General features: G+C 48.7%; 7 protein-coding genes across 7 annotated transcripts; 4 read left to right on the top strand and 3 right to left on the bottom strand.

The window, feature by feature from the left end:
* Positions 1–201: 201 nt before the first annotated feature.
* LOC118507686 (probable maleylacetoacetate isomerase 2) lies at positions 202–14,442 on the bottom strand. Its single transcript, XM_036046488.1, has 5 exons — positions 14,371–14,442; positions 14,071–14,191; positions 13,565–13,742; positions 1,650–1,768; positions 202–1,571 (listed from the first exon to the last, which is right to left on the bottom strand). Exons 1-5 carry the CDS (start codon positions 14,403–14,405, stop codon positions 1,233–1,235), a joined length of 792 nt encoding a protein of 263 aa, XP_035902381.1. The 5' UTR covers positions 14,406–14,442; the 3' UTR covers positions 202–1,232.
* On the top strand, positions 2,152–3,301 carry LOC118507687. Its single transcript, XM_036046489.1, has 2 exons — positions 2,152–2,304; positions 2,378–3,301. The coding sequence occupies exons 1-2, from the start codon at positions 2,251–2,253 to the stop codon at positions 3,083–3,085; spliced, it is 762 nt and encodes a 253-aa protein (XP_035902382.1). The 5' UTR covers positions 2,152–2,250; the 3' UTR covers positions 3,086–3,301.
* Positions 3,529–4,564, top strand: LOC118507688. Its single transcript, XM_036046490.1, has 2 exons — positions 3,529–3,679; positions 3,755–4,564. Exons 1-2 carry the CDS (start codon positions 3,632–3,634, stop codon positions 4,424–4,426), a joined length of 720 nt encoding a protein of 239 aa, XP_035902383.1. The 5' UTR covers positions 3,529–3,631; the 3' UTR covers positions 4,427–4,564.
* LOC118507685 lies at positions 5,516–6,511 on the bottom strand. Its single transcript, XM_036046486.1, has 2 exons — positions 6,359–6,511; positions 5,516–6,287 (listed from the first exon to the last, which is right to left on the bottom strand). The coding sequence occupies exons 1-2, from the start codon at positions 6,404–6,406 to the stop codon at positions 5,595–5,597; spliced, it is 741 nt and encodes a 246-aa protein (XP_035902379.1). The 5' UTR covers positions 6,407–6,511; the 3' UTR covers positions 5,516–5,594.
* A 229-nt stretch (positions 14,443–14,671) lies between the features above and the next one.
* LOC118507689 (mitochondrial import inner membrane translocase subunit TIM16) lies at positions 14,672–15,434 on the top strand. The gene is made up of 2 exons (XM_036046491.1): positions 14,672–15,032; positions 15,100–15,434. The coding sequence occupies exons 1-2, from the start codon at positions 14,870–14,872 to the stop codon at positions 15,336–15,338; spliced, it is 402 nt and encodes a 133-aa protein (XP_035902384.1). The 5' UTR covers positions 14,672–14,869; the 3' UTR covers positions 15,339–15,434.
* Positions 15,385–15,955, bottom strand: LOC118507690. Its single transcript, XM_036046492.1, has 2 exons — positions 15,742–15,955; positions 15,385–15,676 (listed from the first exon to the last, which is right to left on the bottom strand). The coding sequence occupies exons 1-2, from the start codon at positions 15,862–15,864 to the stop codon at positions 15,482–15,484; spliced, it is 318 nt and encodes a 105-aa protein (XP_035902385.1). The 5' UTR covers positions 15,865–15,955; the 3' UTR covers positions 15,385–15,481.
* A 210-nt stretch (positions 15,956–16,165) lies between these two features.
* On the top strand, positions 16,166–18,932 carry LOC118507684 (transmembrane protein 169). The gene is given in 4 exon segments (XM_036046485.1): positions 16,166–16,747; positions 17,061–17,174; positions 17,176–17,289; positions 17,291–18,932. Coding segments are annotated over 4 exon segments (1,314 nt in total). The 5' UTR covers positions 16,166–16,567; the 3' UTR covers positions 18,197–18,932.
* Positions 18,933–18,962: the final 30 nt, after the last annotated feature.

Raw genomic sequence — 18,962 nt, 5'->3', positions numbered from 1 at the left:
ATTGTACGAGTATGCGAAAAAACCACACACACACACACCGAATATCAATCACACTATTTTTAGCTTGCTTTGGGCTCACGATTGGATAGAGAGCTGCTGTCTGCTACGGAATATTGTTTTCTTTTCCATTTCTTTTTGTTTCACAACACAAAACACACACGTAAAACATTAATGTTAATCAAAAGCTGCGCGACACAGGAATTGGGAAGCATTATACCATGAAAAGGTAGTTAAAAAAAGCACACCATTTTTTGTTCAAAGTAAATCATAAAGGTAACACACACAATCGTTCTTAATTAAACGAGATGCTTTTTCAGCTTAGATTCTAGTAAAGGGATCCTTTTTTCTGTAATAAGGACTTAAGCAAGAAATAGAAATCAATGCAAATCACCATAGAGAAAATAGTTTTGTTTTATAGATGTCTTATCACCTTTTTGCGCGTGATTCGTCATCTTGCCGTTAGGCAAACGTTCGATTGATTGTTTCGTTTTGTTGGCGTTCAATGTGCGTATTGAATAATCTGATGCAATGCACATGGTTGGCGATTATGAAAGCATAGATAATGTAATAAGTGGTTAAGATAAGAAGGGGTCTGAACGATATCTAAGCCATCGCTTTGCGCACAACTTAAAGTAAAAGATTGTTTCTCTCTGCCAGGCCATTCTCACTTTAGAAGCGAACGGTCAGAACCATTTCTACCCTCAACATTCCTTCGTTCTATTGTGGTAACTGATTTTGTATACTGATTTTGCTTTCGTTCAATAATTGTGGGTCACTCGCTTCATGCTACTGCTCGCTGCTTTTGACGTCAAATGATATGGAGCATCGCCATGTTTTGTGAGTTTCTACTTACTGTATCCTGTATACGTTCTTCGTCCCGTTCTTGTGTAAATAACATTTGCATCTATTTTGTCCTTATTACTCGTAAATGGCATCTGACATCGTCTAAATACGACAATATATGTTCTTCTTCTTCTTCCTGGACTAGATTGGTTGTATCGAGCGCTTATGGCCATCGGGACTAAACATTCATTTCAAATTCAAACATCGAAATAATGTCTCCTGCTAGGTTAGAATTTTGGAGGTATTTAGAGACAAAGGTGGGATGAGAGTGATTGATTTGTGCTTCCGGGCTGCATTGCATACATACTCAGGACATCGGACATCAGCGAAAATGGGAATGCGAATGCGTCGGTTATCGATCGGGCATGGTGATCGCGAACTTTGGCAACCTATTTGGCCGCTTCCGGAGGACAATCCGGTTGATTGGATGGATGGGCGGCCCGAAAGGCGGGATGCCCTTCAAGCTCACGATCGATACGCAAAATGATTGGATACGGGCGCAAATCGACATGGAAGCGACGTGCATTGAATACCTGCGGCACGAGACAACAGTCGGCCAGGGTGATCTCATCGCCCACACAGAACTTGCCCGCCGACGTCGAGAGCAGCTTCTCGATCGCTCGGAAACCGCGCGTTATCCAATGCTGTGCCCATTCCTTCTTCTTTTCTTCGCCCACATGGATAAGCACGATCAGATTTTGCAGCGGCTGAACACCGGATGCGACGACCTAAAACGAAGGGAGAAGGCTCATTTATTAGCGAGCTGCGTTAGAAAAAAAAATCCATTTACTCCTCTTTCAGCTTACCTCGCAGATTTCCCGTACTTTGGCACGTTTCAACACGTCCTGCGGCATGAGCGGGCGTTGAGGACGCGTCTCCTCCAGGTAGTACATAATCGAGAGCGATTCGATGAGCGTGTGGCCATCTGCAAACGAAAGCAAACAGTTAGATTGCAAAACATTTCGAAACACCAAAAACGTCCATCAACAACGAAATGTCCTCCGAAATGTCTTCCAAACGCGCAACGCTTTAATGATCGTACAGCGGCAGATCCAGCTGGCCCTATCATCCCATCAAAGGATCATCACTCTACGGGAAGTTGCGATAAGGTTACGCACTACGGTAAAGAGACACACTGACCGCTGTCAGCGGCGGCATTTTGCTCATTGATCCTCGATAGAGCGACAGCCATAAAGCGAACGGACATGATAAACGGTTTATGGTGTACCATCAAAACCCAAACTGACCGTTCAATTCCGCTTCCGAGGTTCCGCTTTACGGCATCCAACGGAAACGCGATTCGTTCCGATTGCTATAGAATTGAGCGCAAGCATCGGATCCACATCAGTTTTCCTCCGGAACTTGAGGCGTGACAGTGTCTGTGGACAGTGATTTTCCAGCGCAAAGATGTGGCAAAAGATTGCTCTGGTAACGGTGTTGGCATCCTTTGCCTGCCAGCAGGTGAGAAACAACTTGCCCAGCAGCGTGTGGGGAAACAACATTTCAACCCGACGCTTTGTTCCCAACTTCCCAGCTCGTCTGGTCAAAAACGGTAGCGGTGCAGGCAGCGGCAAAAGACGGTGGGCCCCGTGCCGAGAGTGATGTGCTGATCGAGTTCGATCGGCTGTTTAACCAGCTGCACTATGACATCGATTACAATCTGCGCGTGCTGCGCATGAACCAATCCCTGGCGATCAAGAACCTGAACGCACAGTTCATCTCGCGGTTCGGTATCGTCATCACAGAGATCCAGCATGAGAAGCTGCGCGTGAAGGACGCCATCCTGCAGCACGCCCTGGACATCGGCGACACGCAGAATCCGTGCATCGTGGAGAAGAACAACGAGGCGGTGCGTCAGGCGACACAGGCGGCGTCCGACATTAGCTTGGCGGCTGAGCTGGCGTACGCCGACATGGCTACCGCATCGCGCGTTTTCTTCTACCCGCAGGTGCAAGCATTCCAGAACAGCTCGACCGATCTGCAGAGCGTGGTGCTGGAAAAGCTGAGCCGTTCCAATGCGGTAACCGAGCTGGACATTACGCTAGCCGAGCTGGCCTACATGTACGAGGCCGAGGAGGACAAAGTCGAGCGAGTGCTGGCCGGCGTTGAGCAAGAGCTATCAAACTTCCAGGAGGTGGTGAACAACGTGCGCCGCGACATCTGGGCCATGTCCGATGCGATCGGGCGTAACTTCATCTTCAACATGGGCCTGCTGCTCGAGGATGCTCTCGATTGCTCTTAAACGCCCCTACAGCCAATCGGGCCGATCGATCGATTGCGTAAAATTTGCGGGGGGTGTTTTCATCTTCCGGTGTTTTGAGCCTGCTGCCGTAAAAAGATAGCGCGTCCCGCGTGCCTCGCCGCAACGGGACGGAACAGCCAGGCCAGGCGAGGGAGTGTATGCGCTCTGCTCAATTATCGAGATATGGCTTCTAATAAATGGTTTTTAGCAGGTAAAGCGTTGTTTTTTTCCTGATTAAACGATTTTTAACCCTCAAAACAGCTCACCCCGAGTGGTCGCCGTTGCCTGCCCCTCACACTAATCTAATCGGTGCGATAGGCAAAAACATCGATGCCTCTCGCTTTCGCCTTCTGGCTTTGTCGGTAAATGTAATTTTCGGACTGACGTACAAATTGCTCGGCACGGCAAGCCTTGTCCTCCAGCAAGCTCCCTTATCCCGGGTGAGGAATTTGAAAATTATATAAGAGCCTTCACGGGGCGGCTGTTTTGATATAGCTATTGCTCCATCATTGAGGCTCGTTTCGCTGCTCGTGACTACAACAAAAGATGAAGACGTTTGCGTCCTACGCGCTGTGCGTTCTGCTTGCTGCCGTGGTAAGTAATAATGTTCCGCCAAACGTTTATTGCGGGATATGCTGATCCTTCTTCTCATCCACCGTTTCACCACAGTCGGTAACGGCGCAGCTGTCGATGCGCGAGCTGACCCAAATCACAGAAGATTTCCGCGTCCGGTTTGACGAGCTGTACGACGACAAGGATGGATTCCTCGACCTAACCCGGGTACTGACGCGGGCCGAGCTGAAGGGGCTGAATGAGGCAACGCTGGAAAATCTGGCCAACGCGCGCAACGACATCGATGACCTGCTGACGGAAACGCGCGAGAATATTGCTGCGGCCATCCTGGAGCCAAACGCGAACGAAGCGTGCCTGCTGGCGCTGGTCGATACGGTCATTGCAGAGGGACGTCGGGCGGGCGAGGGCATGAGCGCCTGTGCCGCGGACAAGATCACCATCAAGGAAGGGCTCGGCGATGAGTTCCGGGCACTGACAAACACGCTCCAGCGCATCGCGACGGCTGCGTCCGAGTACACGCTGTACACGTTCGCCATCCACAACTCGTTCACCGATCCCGAGGACCATGTGGAATGGCTGGAGGAGAACTACGAAAATCAGGTCACGTTCTGGGACAATGTGGCCCGTCCAGAGGCGCAGGAAGATTTGGACAATCTTGAAATCAACCGTCCCGCTCTGGTTGAGGAAAATCGCGTCTGCCTGGCGGCAGTCGTTACCAGCCTTAACACCGCCATGAACAGCGTTCGTCAGCAGATCAACAGCTGTTAACTGGGACGACAGCATCCCATTTCTGCCCTCGATTGTCCTTTGTCCCATTTTTTTTTTTCAATAGCACTGTACCCCTGTGTATGTGTGTAAACGGTTATATACAATAAAGCACGTAACGTAACATATATGGGCTGGACACGAATCGCATACAACACAAAGTTCATTTCGATCGGTCACCTTTCTCTTCCTCGGTTCTTAGTACCCGCTCCGGATGATTGTTGGACCGCAAAGCTAATTCTATTGCTCGCGTTATCGAATTGACGATGGTTAGCTAATAGATTAATGAACCAATTGCAAGCGGAATTTAGATAAGCCAAGGGCGCTGATACGGACTCGTTTCCCTTGCAGGACTCGTGGAATATTTTTTTTCGGGCTTTATCAAATTGGACGATAATTGATAATCATCGGATGTGCATGACGAAGGTGAAAAATAATGTTCTTATCACACACTAAACCGTTGGATCCGAGGAAGCAAATGGTATCTACCGCTTTTAGTGGCGGTGCGGATTATGGACTCGCCGTGTACGCCAGTACTCCCGCAATGGCGAAGGACAAGCCGTTTTCTGTTGGGTGTTTCATCAATGGAGCATGACGTTTACGGTTCTGGACGACTGAGGTGCATTTTTAAAATTCGCGAACGGGGTAGAATTAAGAATTTTTTCTATGGAACATCTCTATAGTTGGCTATTAGAGGCTAGGATTAAGAGACCTATGCTTAACGTTTGAGCACTGGTATATGAGAGACACGGTCGAATCGACTGATTTACGAAAAACGCCGAAAAGTTCGCAATTGTTTGAACAGCAGCATTTCTTGGGATTTTGTGGTTCAATGTTGGAAACTCTTAACGCCACATTTTAACACATCCCCAAAATGAACAACTTATGCAATCGGCTGACAATCGGACAATCTGAAGTCATGTGACTTCAATAAGAAATTCGATTCCGCGTAGCGAGGAATGACTATCCAACTACACGCTATCAATAAGTCTATTAAGCTAAGGTCGTTCAGCCAAGAAAAGAGAGAGAGAGAGGAAATTTGATTGTACTTTCATCGGAACCATGCGCTACAAACGTGATTTGATCCACCTGTATCCATTATCTGGCAGCAGCCATATCGTTTTTACTTTTTTTATTATTATCTCTTAAGGATGAGTTCCTGCTAGCTACCTTACAAACACGACGGAATGCGCGCGCGAATCGAATCTTCGAAAGCTTGCTGTCTGTCGACGATCGTCTGCAGACACTGCGCATTGTCCGCCACGATCAGCGGACGGTTGTACTCCATAGCGTCCAGCTCGAACTGCATCAGCGGCAGAGCCTCCTCGTTCCAGGCACGGTCCGTTTCCTCGAACGCTTCCTGCAGAAACTCGAGATGGCGCTCCGGATCGGTGACCGAGTTCTGGCTCACGAACGAGTAGAGCGTCGTCTCGGCAATCGAGTTGGAAAGGCGCTGCAGCAGATTGATGAACTCGTAGAACGATTCGGGCAGCGCGTCCTTGGTTTCGGTGGCACCGGCCGCACAGCGACTGATTTCATCGCCCAGCTCTACTTTCTCGGCCACGATTTCGTAAACCAGATCCAGCAGGCACTGCTCGTTGTGGTTACCCTCGACGATCAGCAGGCTAATGTCTAGCCGCACATCGTCGAAACCGTACTCGACCGTGTTGCGGGTCTCACCGAGATCGACCAAAATTTCCTCGTTCATAGCGCGCACCGTCGCCCACAGCCCGGTACGGCCAAACTGCAGGAATTGATCCTTTTCCTTGTGCAGCTCATCGAAACGGACGCGATACTCCTCGATCGCTTCGCGCAACTCTTGGTTGCGGGGTTTGATGGCCGGTTTGGACGGCGCAGCGCTAACCTGCAGTCGGTTTCGTTCAGTACGTACTGGCTCTGTTCGTTATACAACATCGGCTAAGGTTGGCTACTCACCATCAGTGCGCATGCTGCGATAAGGACGAACGAAAAGTTCCACGCCATTTTGTGGTTTGCCGAGCGGCTTCCTCTAAACTGTGCGCGATACTGCACGCAACCACTAAATTTAACTAATTGCAGCCGCAGCTCCCTAAACCTGGTGCTTATATCAGTAACGACGGAAGCGACGGAAACACAGATCAAGCTGTACAGTGAAGTTAATCGAGTGAACCAGGTCGTCCGATTAGATTGCAGCCCGGTAGGCTCAATGTTCTGTTGCTTTTTTCTTCTTTTCTCGTTCGAATCAATTCCAGATGGTAGCCACCAGTTTACGACAGTTCTCGGAGCACCTGAGCGTGGAGGATTGCGGAAACTTGACTCAACACAGTTGCTGTTCATGGCCAGGTGTGCTGGTCACTCACTGTCTTGTGATAACACAGCTGAGCCGCATGGCGTTAGGGAATTATATCCTGCACTTGGGGTGATGTACGCTGATCTAAGATAAAGGCGTTCAGAAATTCAAGCCACAGGGATTCATTCACAAACAACACAAAAATGGCAGATACACGTTTCGACTTGTATTGAGCGAAAGTGATTCAGTCATTCGATTTGATTGACTAACGATTTGATTAAATAACTTTAAAATGTACAATTCCTTTTCGTAATATATCTCTCTACAATGCTGTCTCCAAGTGACTTAGACTGAGCCTGTGACTAAGCGCTAAATCGAGGAACGCAGCTTGCATGCAATAGCCCTCAAATGCTCGAACCACTAAAGCTTTTTCGAACAAGGTATTCCGCTCATTTTCCAAACAGAGGTCGCTAGCATACATCGATCATGGTCACGTTACAACACTTCCCTTCCGCACTATCGGCCATCTTTATTGCCCTTAACTGACCACAGCTAAACCTTTCCGTAATAGGTTTCCCCTGTTGTGGTGTGGTAAACATTGTATCACTCGATGAATTTCACATTATTACTCCGATACCAGCAGAGCCCAAAATCTCTTTCTATCTCCAGCACAACACGGTAACGCTTACCGAATTATTATCGGTTGCTTATCGTGGCGATCGGATAGGTGCTGCCTGCCTGCGCGCCAAGTTTTACAACATCCGCTCTGCGCGCAATGGCGAGCGCAAAACAATCTTATAAGTAATCATTTGCTTGGCGTGGTAAGAACAGTGGTGCTGCTGCTAAACGAGAATGTCCCGAAACACGACGATCCGCCACGACGTTTGTTTTCGTGTGTTTGGCCCTAGGCCCGACACTCGTACAATCCCTGCCCGCGTTCGTGTTCTTCCAGGAGCAGTTTAGCAATTACTCACAAACTGGCGAAATCCTGATGCAGACCAAGCGCAGCGCTAACTCGATGGTCACCTCTCAGTTCAACATTGAGCTGGTGCGGCTGCTGGGTAATGCTACCGTCGAGCTGAGACAGATTGCGAAACGCTACGATCGAGACGATCGTCGGTGCGGACGGTATCGATGACGAGTGTCGGGAGCTAGTGAACGATCTGCGCTACATATTCACCTTATTCAGCGAGATGGACGTCAGCTACTGTGCCGCCACCGCAGCCGAACAACTGAAACCGTGGACATTGGAGCGCTTCTTCCGCTACGCGGAGTACGTGCACAGCGAGCTAACGCAACTCACCTACCGAGTGTCGCAGGTGCTGGCAACATACAACAAGATCAGCGAAATGGATCGCATCGACGATCAGCTGCAGCTGTACTACGAGGACTTTAACTTCATCTACAACAGCTACCAGTTCATTCTGAGCGCCGAGCTGGAACGCTTCCAGGACGAGGACCATCCGGTGCGCCAAGCGCTTTTCGAGTGTCTCGACACGGCCGTCCACTGGTACGAGAGTGACATGGAGTACGTGCTCAGCTACATTGACGGTAACTGTGCGGACATTCGTCGCGATGTGTAGACTTAAGTAAGCCTATAAAACGGTGTGGAAATAGATTTGTTGCGTTTAACAAGTTGATTAAATTTGTGGAGCGTTTTTTTTTATCGGGCACATATCAATGAACGAATTCGAAATCGAGCTTCGTTTCAAAGTTTTAAACAAACTTTTGACCCCCGGCCCCATTCTATCCTTGAGCCTCAGCGATGATAATCAAGCTTTACATTTTACAACCTCTTCGATTAGCGTCTCCTTATCAGCGGGAATGGTAAGCGCCAAGGAGGAATGTAATGTACAGGTCGCCCTACTGTGTTGGACATGCCAGTACTCATCAGTGTACCGACGTGAAGCAAGATGTTAACCAACCTGTTCACCACCATAACCTGCTGCCTGATCGTGGTGTCAGGTTGGCAAGGTGTCCGCGCTGTACCTGCCGCCATCGTTAGCTACCAGGACCGGTTTGCCAAACACTCAGCCACTGGCGAACAGTTGATGGAGGACAAAAGGAAACGAAATTCGGCTGCCATCCGGGAGCTAAACACGGACTTACTGCGACTGCTGGCCAACGCTACGGTGTCGCTCAGGCAAACGAGCAACGAGACGGTACAGCTCATAGAGGATGCGGAAATCGCGGACGACTCGTGCAGGAACATCGTGATGGACCTGCAGGAGTATTACACGTGGTACGCGGTGGTAGACATGAAGCAGTGCGCTTGGACCACGGCCGAAGAGTTGATACCGTGGACGCTGAGCCGATTCTTCCGCTATACGGAGTACGTGCACAACGCACAGCTGACGCCGCTGGTACACCGCGTACTGCGGGTAACGGGCATCTACAATCCTTTGACCCAGATGGGCAACATCGAGAATCTCTTGGGACAGTACTACGAAAACGTTAGCTGGATTTACAACCAGTATCAAACCATACTGGACTACGAGCTCGAGCGGTTCGACGATCCGGACCATCCACTTCGGGTGGATCTGCGCCAGTGTCTCGACTCCATACTGACGCTGTACTCGTCCGACATGGAGTTTGTGCTGGATTATGCAAATCTGTACTGTTGATCAAAACAAAACGGTACGAAGTCCACAATAAATAGAAGCAAAAATAGGTGTACGACGCTGTGGACATTGCGAAACAAATATCACAACTGATCGTGTGAAACTTGAATGAAATATTTCAATAACATCCGTACCGTGCCACCACAACACACTTCCAGACGGATCTCTGGCTATGATAAAGAAACATTTCACTGACGTCGCGCGGCTAGGACGATAGGGCGTAGTTCAATTATCGAGCCTCTTATCTTGATCAGCGGCTGTGTTTGTGGTTGGTCGGTAGAATTTGCCTAGCAGTTGCAAATGCCCTGTCGGTAAGGCACGTCCGGTTGCGATTTGATAGCTCAATCAAGCAAAAGTGATTTTTCATAGGTGCTTTCTAAAACAAAAATGACGTCTCATGTGCATTGGAAGCTCGCGCTTTGCACAATTTTCCTGCTTTGCGTAGCTGCATCAGCAGCATCATCCGACGAACTGCCCGCAACCGTACAGTACCAGCAGTGGTTCAGTGAGTACGCTTCCATACTGGAAACTACGCTGCAGATTAAGCGTCAGGCCAACTCGAACACCACGCTGTACTTCAACAAGGAGCTGGTAAAGTTGCTAGCCAACGCGACGATCGAGATGCGGCTGATCGACAACACCACCGAGAGCACAATCGTCGAGTCCAGCTCCATCGGTCTACCGTGCCGCCAGCTGGTGATGGAAATGTTCAGAATTTTCCGCACTATCGGACAGGCGGAGTTGCAAGGATGTGCGGCGTACGCCACGCAAGAATTGCGCTACTGGACAACGCAGCGGTTCTTCAGCTACGCGAACATACTGCACCGTGAAGCGACCGAACTCACGCATCGCGTGAGTCTCATCCTGGAGCAGTACAGCAAACTCACACAAATGGACAACATCCGGGACACTCTGTCGGACGAGTACTACCGGTTTAACAGCCTTAACAACTCGCTTCAAGAGGTGTTGAACAGAGAGTTGGAGCGGTTCGGCCCGCCGGATCATCCATTGCGGAAAGCGCTGTTCGACTGTCTGGATACAACCGTGACGTACCATCAACTGGACATGGAGTACGTGCTCAGTTACGTGGATAGCGGTTGCATGAATGTCATTGATCAGCGGAGTGATGTGATGTGATCATTGGAAAATGTACCCTCTGGTGTGGGGCCTGATTACGAGCAACCAGATTGACCCTGTATTCTGATAAGCTACAAAACATAGACCACTACTAAACGAATGTCGGTTTATATCTTAATAAAAAAAAACTCGACGACCATTTCATAACATAATCGTTGCGTCATGGCCATGTGAGAATTCCACTTCCTCACATCTTCTTACAGAGGACGGGAAACCTAGATGACGCACAATGACGTCCGCCGATAGAGAGGGCCTTTACTACTCGGAAGTTTACAATCTACAAGATATAGCGTTGATATTGGTTCGTATTTCCCGCAAATGGCGCTTATCATGGGCACGGTTTAATCCGTCATTATTGCGCCGCGTTCCAATCCTTATGTCAGTAGCCGTTGGCCTGCGTAAGGATTCGTGTCTAGGTGTGAAGAGTGAAAAGCGTTCAGTTACCACAATTCAAAAACGATGCGTTTAGCTGCGAACCTATTGCTGCCGGTAGCTCTGCTGCTTCTGTCAGGCTGCGCGTCGGCCAATTTTCTCGTCGATTACAATGGAAACTTTTCCGAGCTGGCACGCGAGGTCGAGTTCGAGCTGCAGCAGATGCGTCAGTTCAATGGGGAACTGATTCGGGAATTTAACCGCGAGCTGCTGCTCGAGTTTGGCAGCATGATTCCGCGCATGCGCCAGGCTAGCCAGGAGCTGGAGATGTACATTCAGAATCGGGACGATGTGGAGGACGAGTGCCGCGAGTACACGGTGTTTCTGTTCGAGCTGTACCGGACGTTCCAGGAGTTTGACATCCAGGACTGTGCGTACTATGCGTTCGCCGATCTGCAGAACGATGCGCTCTATCGGTTCCTGCCGGTGGAACGCTCGTACTCGAAAGAAAACTACCGCTCCATCAGCCAGACCGTAATTACGCTCGGTCGCACGAATGTGCTGGAGCCGGAGGAGGTACGGGCGGAGCTGCAAGAGGAGCTGGAATACTTTACGGTGTTGCGCGACAGTTACCGTACGCTGCTGGAGGAGGAGCTGGCCAAGCATGGTGACGATGCGTATATCACGATCAATCGCTTCGAGGATTGCCGCGATGAGGCGTTCTATTGGCAGGATAACGATATCGAGTACATCAAGAGCTATCTGGATGAAAACTGCTACTTGTAAGCGGAGGTCGTAAATGTCTGCGCCACCGCCACACGCATTATCGGTTGGACAATAAAATCATAAAACGTTCAGGAGCGAATGACGGCCGTTGGGTAGTGTTATTGCTTTGCCAGGGATGAGCTTTTTCAGCTTCAACTGGGGGGGAAATCCATTCCATGCGCCAATTCTTTGATCAGTATCGTACAGCTAGCCATTCGTGACGACAAGTAGTTTGCAATGATGACAAAGTGGTTACTGCTGACGTGGAGCGCCTTCGGGAGCGTCCTGCTCACGAGCTCGCCTGCGGAAGGTTTTCTGCTCGAGTATCAGAATGAGCTGGCCAACATTAGTTCGCTGGCGGTGCGCGAAGTAACCGCCAGCTGGGCCGACAATAGCGAGCTGAATGGATTGTTCAACCGCAGAATCTTGGCACAAATCGGAGACGCAACCGTTCAGATGAGGCATCGCGATGAATATGTAGCGGATTTGTTGGAGAACGAACGCGATAGCATAAGCGACCTTTGCTGGGAGTTTTTGGAGCAATATTATGCATTCTACCGTGCATTGTGGGGAGTAGATTTGAAGAATTGCGTTCGCGAGGCGTACCAGGATTTGGAGTACGACAGGCTGGATCGCTTCCGGCCGCAAGCGTCCTCCGCACAGCGCATCCTAAAGACCGCTACCTATCAGGCCATTCGCACCCTCTCGATGAGTGACATCTTCGACCAACAGAGCATTCGCGCGAAGCTCACGGAAGAGCTGCAATCGTATCAGAACACTTGGGAGTACTACGCAACTACCCTGCAGGAAGAGCTTCAGCGACACGACGCTATCGTGAGTGGGACGATGGGACGGCTGGCAGTGTGCATCGATCGTGCACTGGTATATCAACAGGTAGATGTAGACGTGATTGAGGAAGAGATACAAACGAATTGTGACAATGAAGCGAAAAGAGTTGCGAATTGAGCGATACTCCGAGCGGATTCCCAGTGGTTTTTGGAAATAAAAGCAACACGAGCGTGCACTGATTGGATCAGCAATAAGAGGCTCAAAACACCTCCGTGTCGTGTCCAGTTTTTCAATAAAACAAGATAAGCACAGTGACGACACTAGCAGCAGATTAAATGGTAATTAAACCATCTGTCCCTATTTTGTTGCACAGGCAGATTAAGCTAATCGCTTTTTCTTCACAGTACTGTACCGTCCGTCTTTAATCGTACATTGTGTTAATTCGAAAATGTTTCATTCTGCAAAAGCTTTACACATTTCGACGCTTGTGGTGCTTGTTCTTCTCACCATCGTAGTACCATCAGGCCGTTGTAATCTTCTGGAATATCAATCCACATTCGCCTCGCAAGGACGGAGCATAACGTTTCAAATGGTACAAATTCATGAAAGTCAACGAATCGCTGCAAGCGCCGTCAGCATCAGTGCTCTTAAACTGATCGGCGAAACAGTGACCGATGGTCGCTTACGAACCAGGGAAGTATGGCAGTTTATCGATTCGTTCGGTGATGATCTTTCATCCCGGGAAGCAGCCTGCATTGAAGCAACAGAACTGGCTCACACAACGTATTCAAAGCTATTCGGTGATGATGTCTCGCAGTGCAGCAAACACCTGTACAAATCGATATCGGAACAGCACCGAGAGGAATACGCTGAAGCACTTTCCACTGCCAACCGTCTGGCTACGGAAACCATCGGAGCATCTTTACATGTGCTGGAAAGGGAGAGCGATCCATCCGAACAGGTTCAAGCTTTACACCGGCGTCGGATTGAGCTGGAGCAAGCATGGCTTCTTGCGCAGACCGAATTGGAATCGATCGCCGCACGGAATGCGAAGGCTTATGAGGATGCACTGTACAATTTGGAATTTTGTCTAGCACAAGCTGTTTTGTTTTTCAACTACACGATAGCGTACGTTAAAGATCAACTCGAAATATGTTTCACGGAAGAAAGGAAGCAATAAACACTTACCGATTTGCAGTGCCGGAACTTGTTCCATGGGGTTCACCTCCCGATACTCATTGCAGTGCTGTTCGCCTCCGGACTTGATTAAACTGATCGGCTTGATGTCGTACGGAATCTCCTTCAGGTTTAGCGCAATGCGCACTCGCCAGGAACACGAACTGCGCCAGTACGAGTACAGGATGGGCTGCGATTCGGGAAGAAGATCTTGGTTAGCCATGACGATGTTAACACTTCTGTACGCAAGGAACGATTTTGTGTGAATGCGACTGGTAGCGATTGTTTCTTCGACTGAAAGGCGGCCGGAATGTGGCCGGTTTGTCGAGAACTGGTTTTTGTTTTGCTTCCTATCGGTATTCTAATGATCCGAACACTCTCCTGGAAACAGGCTCCGAAACAAACCAGTCGATAAAGGTACCATCACATGATGTTATGCGGCTTGCCTATCTTCAAGGGGTTTTCGGTAGATCTCGCGCTTTGTTTGAATGTTTTGCGGTACGGTACGGTTAGCTTACCTTCGACATCGCGGACAGCGACATCGAGCCATGGAATTTGGAGTAGTTAATTTTGAGGCCGTAAGTTGCGGACTGCAGCAGTGGAAACTGTTTTAGGGAGGCTGTAGCCGCGCCTAGCACACTGTTTGCGATGGTGAAGGGGACGGTAGTGCGTCGTAACAAAGGGAATCGGAGGAGATGAAAGGATTAAAGAGAAAAACAAAAATCACATAAATTGGAGGGTGTAAATAAAAGGATAGGAAATCGATGGTGGCAATATCGCACGCGTAGCACAGGAGTAAGCCCTAACAAAAAACTCACAACTTTTTCGGAAGGAACGCACAAATAGCCGGCATCGTTTGTTTACGCTTTATTGCTGCTGTCAACCAACTGTCATGAAGCAGAAGGGGTGGGAAAGATGGCCAATGGGATTATTTTAATAAATTAATGCGGAACAAACAAAGAAAGGGGCTTTTTGTTCAATCTACGATGAAACACAATTTTAAAATTCGTAATACGGAAGAATTGAGCATAAAGCGACGCGTGATGTAGTTCGATGACCGAGATAACATGACCGAACGCAACCACTGTGCAACCATCGCAATAACAAATTTGACAGAAACATGCTGTCACTGGTTCGTTGTGTAACTTGGGTTTGTTTCGATTATTCTCGGGAATCCGGAGAAGCCGGAAAGTATGTTGAAATTGGTTAAATTACTAACAGGAAGTTATTGCTAGCTTTGGTAATTGCAAAGCATACAACATATTTCTAGTTCGTTCGATAAGTAAAAGTTTAACCAGTGAAACACGCGACATCAGCATGGCAAAGTACATAGCCCAGATCATCGTACTCGGTGGCCAAATCATAGGAAAGGCTTTCACGCGGGCTCTCAAGCAAGAGATAGCGGCTTCTCAAGAAGCAGCAAAGCGTGCCGGTGGTGGACAAAAGGAACAGAATCGTGCCGCAGCCAACCTAAGGACGGGTAAGCGAAAATCACCTGCATGGGTACAACACGTTCGCTTACACGTGCTTTTCCCCCCTTCTGGTAGGTATGACCCTGGAAGAGGCACAGCAAATCCTCAACGTAACGAAGCTCGACCCGGAAGAGGTGCAGAAAAACTACGAACATTTGTTCAACGTGAACGACAAATCAAAGGGCGGATCGTTCTATCTACAATCGAAAGTGTTCCGCGCCAAAGAGCGAATAGATCAGGAACTGAAGGAGGCAAAGCCACCGGAAGGAGAAAAAACGGACCCCGGTACGGGGAGGCCCGAAACGGCCAAGTAATCAGTAGTAGCAGTTTCCTCCCGAAAGACAAGTGTTCGCCGCAAGGTTTGCTGTTAAATTGATAAGTAAAAGTGTTTTATTTAGTACAAGTACAAAGAGATCGTAGTTTTTGTGACGTGTAGCGCATGTGAGAAACCATCCCCCTATAGCTCGTCCTCCGTTTCCTCTAGCGATTCCAGCAATCGTTCGTCCTGCACCTCCAGATTGAGTGTTTGTTGATTAATTTCCTTGCTGGAGGTGGCTACATCCGGCGGTGGAACCGATGGTTTAACGGGTTCAACAGTTACGGTGTCTATGCTAAGCTGGATATCTCGCGATTTGATCTGTAGTTCCTCAACCTGTGGCAAAGAATGATCTTGGTTCAGGAATGATCACTAAGTTGCTGTAAAATGCTTTCGCTTACCACCAGCTGGTTCAGTTCACGGTTGATCTTTTCAATCATGGATTTAAGCACGCTTTCCGCTTTTTTCAGCTGTCGCTGTTCTCTGATCAAGGATGAGTATTCATTTCTCGTAGAATTATTCATGTTTTTCACTTTTTAAATAGTTTTCTTTTTCCGAACCTTCCGTGCTACATACCTGCGGTGTGTTGGTCAATGCTTTTTGGAATAAAATGTAAACAAATCGGCATTGCTGTCAGCTGCTGTAAGCAGTGTTGCCAGTTTGATCATGTTGAGTAGATTTGAATTTAAACTATCGAACTGTTTTAAATGCTGGTTGCTTCGTTCAGAACGCGGAAAGGCACGATAAAATAGATAAAAGCATTTGAACTAGATCGCTGTTCGTCTCAACAGGACTCTGCTACATGCCCAGTGTAAAAAAAATGTTTAAACCCGTTGCTATGGCAACGCATGGACGTTGGAGTGCAGTGAGGAGCACGTGGACACTGCAAAAACATTAATAGTGTAAAATTGCTCGAGAAAACGCCAGCGAAATCCGTATAATATTAAAAGTGTCCAATCTGGTTCAATTAACACACGTTACACCGCTTTCTTTGTGTTCATTTGCCGGCCAATATTGGCACCGCATTGCGCCTGTCTGTTGCGTGGAGGACCACATTGGCTTACGCTTTGCTAGTGCATCTGACAGGAGCTACATTGTACAGGAGAGAGGATTCAGCAAGGATCGCGTCTTGCCGTTGTCCTGAATCTTTTCGTTTTCCGGTGGTGCTATATCATGTTGATATAATATTTTTTTAATCGTAAGTGATAGATACTCTCACCATCGAGCATGGTTGGCCTAACAACGGACGACATGATCGTCCGAACGCAGCAACAGCAGCAATCATCGCCAAACCGACAATTAGGCGGTGGCCAGAGTGAATTTCCCGTGTTTATCCCTCCGAGAAAACGGCAAACGGGAAAGAAATCCAACCTTGGCAATCATATCGACCACATCGTCAATATACAGGTAAGGATCCGGCTAGAATCAGATCCTAAATCCGTACCGCTAGGCAACACGCTTTACCTTCTTCGTTGGGTGGGTCAGGTTGTTGCTTTTGTTATTGCACTGAATATCCTTTCTGCGTGATGGCTGTCGTAGTATTGGTGCGAATGTTTTGACGTGCGGAGATTGCACATGTGTGTTTGTGTGTTTGTGTTTGAGCAGAAGAAGGATGTTTGTTTTGACCGGGAGCCGGTTAAATATCCGTCCAGCGTCTCTATTTTGCAATTCAAATTTCACTCTAACGACCACTAATTCTGTGTGCATTTTCGTTTTCTAGGGTACGCGCAAAGAATGGGACTTGACGCCGGAACGTGAAGACTGCCGCAAGAATAAGCGTTGGAACAGTGAGGAAATCATCGAGATTACCTCGAACAGTAAAGGGGCCGACGCCGAACGGCACGAACCAAGAGGACGAGGATGATCTGAACGAGCTGCAGCACTTTCATCCGCTCAAGGATAGCTCCACCGTTACGCCGAGCAGCATCTCCGAGAGCAGTCTCGATCGTAAAGTCCAGCAAATCGGCCGAACTGCTAACCGGTGGCAGTGGCAAGCGTTCGAAGAAGCGTGTGAACATTCGCACGGATCTGGACGAAATAGGGCGGCGTCGATCACCGTCCGCGATCTGCAACTACGAGGATCTCGAGTCGGGCGAAACGAGCGTGCTAAACGCGGAGCTGGACCAGCAAAGTCTGGAGCGGTACAATACGAACCGATCGTACGCATCGTCCACCGACAATTATCTTACGATGACGGGTACGATCAAGCGTGGTCGCAAGAAGGGACAATCGATCGACGTGCAGCTTAACATTTCCCGCGAAGAGTTGGAGCAGATCAGCAAGCAGGCACTCGCCGCCGTACACGGCGAGACAAATCGAACCGATCGGAGCTGCTGCACGCTTCGGACCGGGGTGCACATTCTGCTGCTTTCGTTAGTATGTCTACCGTTCGTGGCATTTACGACCGGCATCTACTCGTTTTACATGGGCACCGTTACCTGGTACAACATGTTTACGTACTTTAACGAGGAACGTTCGTTCTGCCACAAGCTGCTGATGTCGCCACTGCTCATTCTGGCCTACCCGCTCGGCATTGTGCTGTGTACGGTGGGGCTTGCGCTGTACGCTGGCATCCGGCAGATTAGCGTTCACTTTCGGGCCTGGCTGAACGAGGTGTCGGACATCGAGAAAGGGTTTTACGGCTGGTTGTGCTCGGTGCTACACCTCTCCGACTGCAGTCCGTACGAGGTGGTCATACTGACGGAGATATGTCCGGCCAATGCTCCACCGCACGCTGGAGGCACGACCGGTGGAGAGGATGGACTGCCGGCCGGTGCAAGGGTTCACCCGAGCGATGGCCGGCTGCAGGGTGAATCGACGCAAATTAATTCTTCCACCGAAGAGCTCTCGGTTTAGAGGGATCAGTCAGGATTGAACCGTTCAACCGTTTGGTTTTCGTACAATCTTCAAAGTACACACACAAATCGGTCAGGCTTGGTATACTAACCATTTACCCGTGGCTAGTCATTTCCTTACTCCGTTCCGTGTTCCGGAACGTTACACGGGACAAGGTAGGAAGTAGAATTTCCCTCACCCTTAACACAACTTTGGTAGGAAGGTGCGAGGGACCAAACTCTTCCACTGCTAAGGGAGCAAACCAAAAATACGAAAAACGGGAGTGAACTTTACGCCAACTGCCATATGTGTTCCGCTTGCTATTTCTCCCCGGTAGCTTTCTCCGCTAGCTGTATTCATTCCTGTTTTATATGTAATGTGTTCGTACTGCTCGTGTATTTTACAATCGCTACGATCGCTATCAAACGGGAAAAAGGGGAAAATTATCAGTCTAAAATTAATAACTCGAAACAGGAAACAATCCAATCGCGATATATCTAGGAACCGAACACGAGAGACTGTTTAGCTGAGTGTGTAATACAGTTTGCGAGTTAAGCTAAAATCAAACCATATTTAGTAGCGTAAGACAAGACTTACCCCAGTTGCCGGGTGTTCCGGGGCATGTATTAATGATCCAGCGAAGGAAAACACGTTTTGCTTCAAGGGGCTAGGGACATACAACGGAAATGCATTATAATAATGTATCAATCTACGAAAGGAATAAGTTAATAAACAATTTAAATGACAATTTCCTTAATTTGTCGTGTCGTCGTCTCTTTCGTCAACA

This window comes from Anopheles stephensi, chromosome 2 (genome assembly GCF_013141755.1).
Source record: "Anopheles stephensi strain Indian chromosome 2, UCI_ANSTEP_V1.0, whole genome shotgun sequence".
In the NCBI taxonomy this organism is placed as follows: domain Eukaryota; kingdom Metazoa; phylum Arthropoda; class Insecta; order Diptera; family Culicidae; genus Anopheles; species Anopheles stephensi.
The sequence above is the reverse complement of the archived record's forward strand: the minus strand, read 5'-3'. Positions and strand labels throughout refer to the sequence as shown.

Bases quoted from the DNA above. Each gene is read 5' to 3' on its own strand.
- LOC118507687 (XM_036046489.1), top strand. From the start codon at position 2,251: ATGTGGCAAAAGATTGCTCTGGTAACGGTGTTGGCATCCTTTGCCTGC. The intron at 2,305-2,377 runs GTGAGAAACAAC...CCAACTTCCCAG, and splicing joins CATCCTTTGCCTGCCAGCAG to CTCGTCTGGTCAAAAACGGT.
- LOC118507688 (XM_036046490.1), top strand. From the start codon at position 3,632: ATGAAGACGTTTGCGTCCTACGCGCTGTGCGTTCTGCTTGCTGCCGTG. The intron at 3,680-3,754 runs GTAAGTAATAAT...GTTTCACCACAG, and splicing joins GCGTTCTGCTTGCTGCCGTG to TCGGTAACGGCGCAGCTGTC.
- LOC118507685 (XM_036046486.1), bottom strand. From the start codon at position 6,406: ATGGCGTGGAACTTTTCGTTCGTCCTTATCGCAGCATGCGCACTGATG. The intron at 6,288-6,358 runs GTGAGTAGCCAA...AACCGACTGCAG, and splicing joins TCGCAGCATGCGCACTGATG to GTTAGCGCTGCGCCGTCCAA.
- LOC118507686 (XM_036046488.1), bottom strand. From the start codon at position 14,405: ATGCCGGCTATTTGTGCGTTCCTTCCGAAAAAGTT. The intron at 13,743-14,070 runs GTAAGCTAACCG...CCCGAATCGCAG, and splicing joins CGCTGTCCGCGATGTCGAAG to CCCATCCTGTACTCGTACTG. The intron at 1,769-13,564 runs GTAAGTGTTTAT...TTTCGTTTGCAG, and splicing joins AGTTCCGGCACTGCAAATCG to ATGGCCACACGCTCATCGAA.
- LOC118507689 (XM_036046491.1), top strand. From the start codon at position 14,870: ATGGCAAAGTACATAGCCCAGATCATCGTACTCGGTGGCCAAATCATA. The intron at 15,033-15,099 runs GTAAGCGAAAAT...CCCTTCTGGTAG, and splicing joins CGCAGCCAACCTAAGGACGG to GTATGACCCTGGAAGAGGCA.
- LOC118507690 (XM_036046492.1), bottom strand. From the start codon at position 15,864: ATGAATAATTCTACGAGAAATGAATACTCATCCTTGATCAGAGAACAG. The intron at 15,677-15,741 runs GTAAGCGAAAGC...TCTTTGCCACAG, and splicing joins GTGAACTGAACCAGCTGGTG to GTTGAGGAACTACAGATCAA.